At 47.4% G+C, this 5,001-nt stretch overlaps 1 protein-coding gene across 1 annotated transcript in view; it reads left to right on the top strand.

Annotated features, from left to right (window-relative positions):
• The window catches only part of TLCD2 (TLC domain containing 2), a 3,310-nt gene extending 2,747 nt beyond the window's left edge, over positions 1–563 (top strand). Inside the window, exon 5 of the mRNA XM_008073377.1 lies at positions 111–563. Within this exon, the coding sequence (XP_008071568.1) occupies positions 111–563 (453 nt within the window). The remainder of the gene's footprint in view (positions 1–110) is intronic.
• Positions 564–5,001: the final 4,438 nt, after the last annotated feature.

Raw genomic sequence — 5,001 nt, 5'->3', positions numbered from 1 at the left:
GTGGGTGAGTTAGTGGGTGGGTCGGGAGCCCTTTTCTTAAGGACTGTGTTCTTAGAATACGATGAGTGGCAGGTCATGGAGATCCTCTGACCTCTCACCCTGGTTCCTAGGTAGTGACCTGCCTCAGCACTACTGTTCTGTCTGGCCACTACGTGGGCTTCTCCATGGTGTCTCTGCTCTTGGAGCTAAACTCAGCCTGCTTGCATCTGCGGAAGTTGCTACTACTTTCTCACCAGGATCCATCCCTGGCCTTCAGCCTGACCAGCTGGGCCACCCTGGTCACCCTGGCCCTCTTCCGCCTGGTACCACTGGGGTGGATGAGTCTGTGGCTGCTCCGGCAGCGCCATCAGGTGCCTCTTGCTCTGGTTATTCTTGGTGGAACTGGGCTGGTCACTGTGGGTGCCATGAGCATCACACTGGGTGTCCAAATTCTGGTCAGCGATGTACTGCAACCTTGGCCCCACCCACCTGTCCCCGGGCACAAGGAAACCAGGGGGACCAAGACGTGTTGTGATGGTGAGCCTGTCGCCAGGGGCGATTCCACTCTCGGCTTAAAAGACTAGAGAGGGCCAGGCGTGGGGGCTCACGCCTATAATCTCAGCAATTTAGGAGGCCAAGGTGAGAGGATTTCCTGAGCCCACAGATTCAAGACCACCCTGGGCAACTTGCTGAGGCAGAAGGATCACTTGAGCCCAGCAGGTCGAGGCCACAGTGGCTGTGAGCGTGCCACTGCCCTCCAACCTGGGTGGCATAGTGAGACTCCAACTCAAAAAAAAGAAAAGAAAAAGAAAGACTAGAGAGAAGCTGTGGGCTCCTCTTCTGCTAGCTCTGGGGGAGGTGAGGCCAGGACAAAGAGATGGTGGTCTTCAATGCACAGTCCTCCATTGAGATAAGGATCATCAGTATCTTGGTTTCTCTTCCCCCTCCTGGACTCTAAGAAGAAATGCTGATGTTGGGTGGGTGGGAACCTGGGTTACTGTTCACTAAAATCCATCATCAGATGACTACCCTTTCCAGCAAGCAAACTCGAGAGGTACAGCCAGACCTATCAATAAAGGGTGGCAGGAGGCATGAAGCTGGAAGAAGCCAGTGGAAACAGAAACTCTAGCACAAGGACACACAAGGAAAGGCATGGTCCTACTAGCATCAGATCTGGTGTGGAAGGGGTGGGGTCAGAGGGAAGAGAGACCTCACCTATGACCAAATTCTGGCTGTGGGAGGAAAGCACAAGAGGTGCCATCTGTAGCCTGTAGAGATGAATGTGATAGTTGCCAAGAGACAGAAGCCGGGCCACAGCAATTGCTGCTGATATTTCTGATTCTCAAAGCCACATATTGTTTTTGTACACTTAACCCTGGTCCTACTGTGTCCAACCTTTTTAAATTGTTTAGTATTTTCTGACCTTTTCATAGAAAATGCAGATTTTTTTTAACTGGAAAATATAGTTTATTTAGAAAGTAAATTAGAGAGAGAGAGAAAGGAGATTAACCTCTCCAAGGTAAAGGAAGGGGCCAAAACCTAGGGAAACATGGCCTGGCCATAGCTCAAAGAACACATGGCCAGACCACAGGTTAATAAGGCAATGGCCGAAAATGCAGATTCTTAGAGGAATGAGCACAGAGCTAGGTCTGTCTTCTTAGGGCAGCAATGAAGCCCAGTCATAGAAGGGATTCAAACACCCATCCAAACAATCAGTGTAGGGTCTTCTCAGGCCTGGGCTTTCACAGAAGAATGAGGGCAGAAGCAAAGCAGATGAGAGCAAGCTCCCACTTGGTGGCTGAGGGATAAAGGAAGAGCTGACCCTCTTCTGGGATTCATTCACAAACTCTTCTTCCTCCCTGCTGCTCGGCTGCATTTTTTCTGTTGCACAGTATTCCTCCCTTCTCAATCAGAACATCCACGTTATAGGAAGTGTCGAGCAGTTTAAGGTTGCTGTTCTACTAAACAATGGACAGTAAGAGATAACCCTTGCTCATCCACAGAAAAGATACATGAGCAAAAGTAAGAAACAGGAAGCATTGTGTGGTTTTTTGTTGTTGTTGTTGTTTTTCCTCCTACTAAGAAGCTCAGGTAGAGAATGACAGAAAGGATGACAAAGACATACAGACATAGATTGAGGGACAGATAGAGAGAAGGATTTATTGCATGAGAGGAGACAAGGATTAATTGCAAGAGAGGAGACAGAGGCACAGAGATTGAGGGCAAGAGAGAGAAAAGCCTTGGCAGAAAAATGGAGAAAGACAGTCATAGATGCTGAGAGGAAGCAAAATGAAAAAACTGGTAAAACGGTCATAAACAAAGAGAACAAGAAAATAGAAATAAAGGCTGATAGGAAGGGTCCCCAAGGATGGAAGGCACAGATAGTCTAGACAGTGAAATAATGAGAGTGAGTGAGTGACAAGGAGAAACAACCAGGCTCCGGAGAGATGGAGAAAATGGTGGCAGATAGAGAGATTAGCAGAGAAAGAAGAGAGAGGCGGAAACAGACAAGGGGGGATTAGTCAGGGGAGCCGGGAAGAAGAAGACAGAGGAGGCAGTCCATGCCAAGATTTGCTGACAGAAGAGAAGCAGGAAATAGGGGAGTTAGAGACAGCCAGAGAGACAAAGGACAAACAGCTACAGTGCAAAACACAAAGACACAGGCTGACAGTAACTGATAGGCAGAGACTGGTGGGAAGATGAAGACAAGTCAGAATCAGGGATGTCAATTGAGATAGAAGAATAGGTAAAGGGACTGACAAGAAAAATCACAGAGAGACACAAAAGCAGGGGAGGGCAGAACAATTAAATATCTGAAGGAAGGAACAAAGAAAAGGAGGGGAGACAGATAAAGTGAGAGAAAAGAAATAATAGAAGCATTAAAAAAAATGAGAGCGAGGGATTGTGAGAGATCTCCATCATAGACAGATCAAAAGGAAAGAGTAAAAATTGAGATGCAAAGGGAAAAATATAACAAATTTAGACTGAGGAGAATGGTGACAGTTTGGAAGGAGATAAATACAGGCAGAAAATAAGAGCCGAGAGTTTAATAAGACAAAAACCTGCCGGGCATGGTGGCTCATGCCTGTAATCCCAGCACTTTGGGATTTTGGGAAGCAGGGGTAAGAGGAGTGCCTCTGTCCAAGGGTTCAAGATCAGCCTGGGCAACTTGGCGAGACCTTGTCTCTACAACAAATCAAAAAATTAGCCAGGCAGGATGGTGCAAGCCTGTAGTTCCAGCTACTTGGAAGACTGAGGTGGAAGGATCACCTGAGCCCAGCAGGTCCAGGCTGCGATGGCTGTGAGCATGCCACGACACTCAAGCCTGGGTGACGGAGTGAGACTCCAACTTAAAAAAAAAATTCATACAAGAAGAGTAAGATTAGCTGCCAGTGGAGGCAGGCTATAAGGACACCTGAAGAGTTTGAGCCCTCACATGAATTTTTATGACATGATGACCACCTGAAACTTCAGGAAGGCAGGACTGGATTGTGATTATCACTGAGTAAGTAGGAGTAGAATTAACTAGAGTATGGACCAGATAAAGATGATGTGAATCAAAGAAGGATTGCCACTTGGAACCCCAGAAAGGGGAAGTTCAAAAATACAGATGTTGGCAGATGCAGCATTTGGTATGGGTTTGGTCAGCAGAGCAGTGCTTTGTCAGACCTTGCTGTGGCCCAGGGAATTAATTGGTCCTCAAGATGGACTCCATGCTGCCTACCAAGCTGCTTGCTGATGAATTCTTTGTCTTCCAGGATGGGGAAGAGGCTTTCTTGGATGGGGTAATTATTTTTTTGGTCTTGGAACACTATCCTGATTATAAATTAATAAATTGCTATGAAATAATTACACAAGTCTCTTGTGAGTGTGGTTTTTCTTTTTTTTTTTGAGTTGGATTCTCACTCTGCCCAGACTGGAGTGCAGTGGCATGCTCCTGGCCACCGCAGCCTCGACCTGCTGGGCTCCGGTGATTCTTCTGCCTCAGCCTTCCAAGTAGCTGGAACTACAGGCGTGCACTACCATGCCCGGCTAATTTTTTGATTTTATTGTAGAGATGAAGTCTCACCAAGTTGCCCAGGCGGGTCTCGAACCTGCGGGCTCAGGCAATCCACTCACCTCAGCCTCCCAAAGAGCGGGATTACAGGCTGAGCCACCGAGCCCGACTGTGAGTGTGGTTTCTTTGAGTCACTTTTCTTGGCTTCAGTGGTGTCCTGATTTATAATGCAATATAAATGCTGGACTATGGAGACTTTGCCTTGGGAAAGTTTTCTCGTGGTACTAACTCTTTTTTTTCCTTTTGATTGGGAGTCTTATGCTGTTGCCTAAGCTACAGTGCAATGGCATGATCACAGCCAATGCAACCTCAACCTGCTGGGCTCAGGTGATCCTCTGCCTCAGCCTTCCAAGTAGTTGAAACTACAGGTACCTGCCACCACACCAGGCTAATTTTTTTATTAATTGTAGAGACGAGGTCTCGCCAATTTGCCCAGGCTGATCTCGAACCCCTGGGTTCAAGCAGTCCTCTTGCCTTTGCCTCTCAAAGTACTGGAATTGCCAGGATGAGCCACCACACCCAGCCCAGGCTTGCTTTTTAATAGTAGAGGATCTTAGAATATTTCTTTCTTTTTTCTTTTTGAGTTAGAGTCTCACTCATCACCCATACTGCAGTGCAGTGGCACACTCATGGCCACTGCAGCCTTGACCTGCTGGACTCAGGTAATCCTTCTACCTCAGCCTTTCAGATAGCTGGAACTACAGATGCAGACTACCACACCCAGCTAGTTTTGTGTGTGTGTGTGATTTATTGTCAAGATGAGGTCTCACCAAGTTGCCCAGACTGGTCTCGAACCCCTGGGCTCAGGCAATCCTCTCACTTTGGATTACCAGAGTACTGGGATTACAGGCTGAGCCATCGTGCTGAAATATTTCAAAGGTTTGTATTAAAAAGAGTTAGTAAGCCGGGCTCGGTGGCTCAGCCTGTAATCCCGCACCTTTGGGAGGCTGAGGTGAGTGGATTGC

Source organism: Carlito syrichta, unplaced genomic scaffold, assembly GCF_000164805.1.
Source record: "Carlito syrichta isolate Samal-C Ts95f unplaced genomic scaffold, Tarsius_syrichta-2.0.1 Scaffold315828, whole genome shotgun sequence".
Taxonomy (NCBI): domain Eukaryota; kingdom Metazoa; phylum Chordata; class Mammalia; order Primates; family Tarsiidae; genus Carlito; species Carlito syrichta.
The sequence above is the reverse complement of the archived record's forward strand: the minus strand, read 5'-3'. Positions and strand labels throughout refer to the sequence as shown.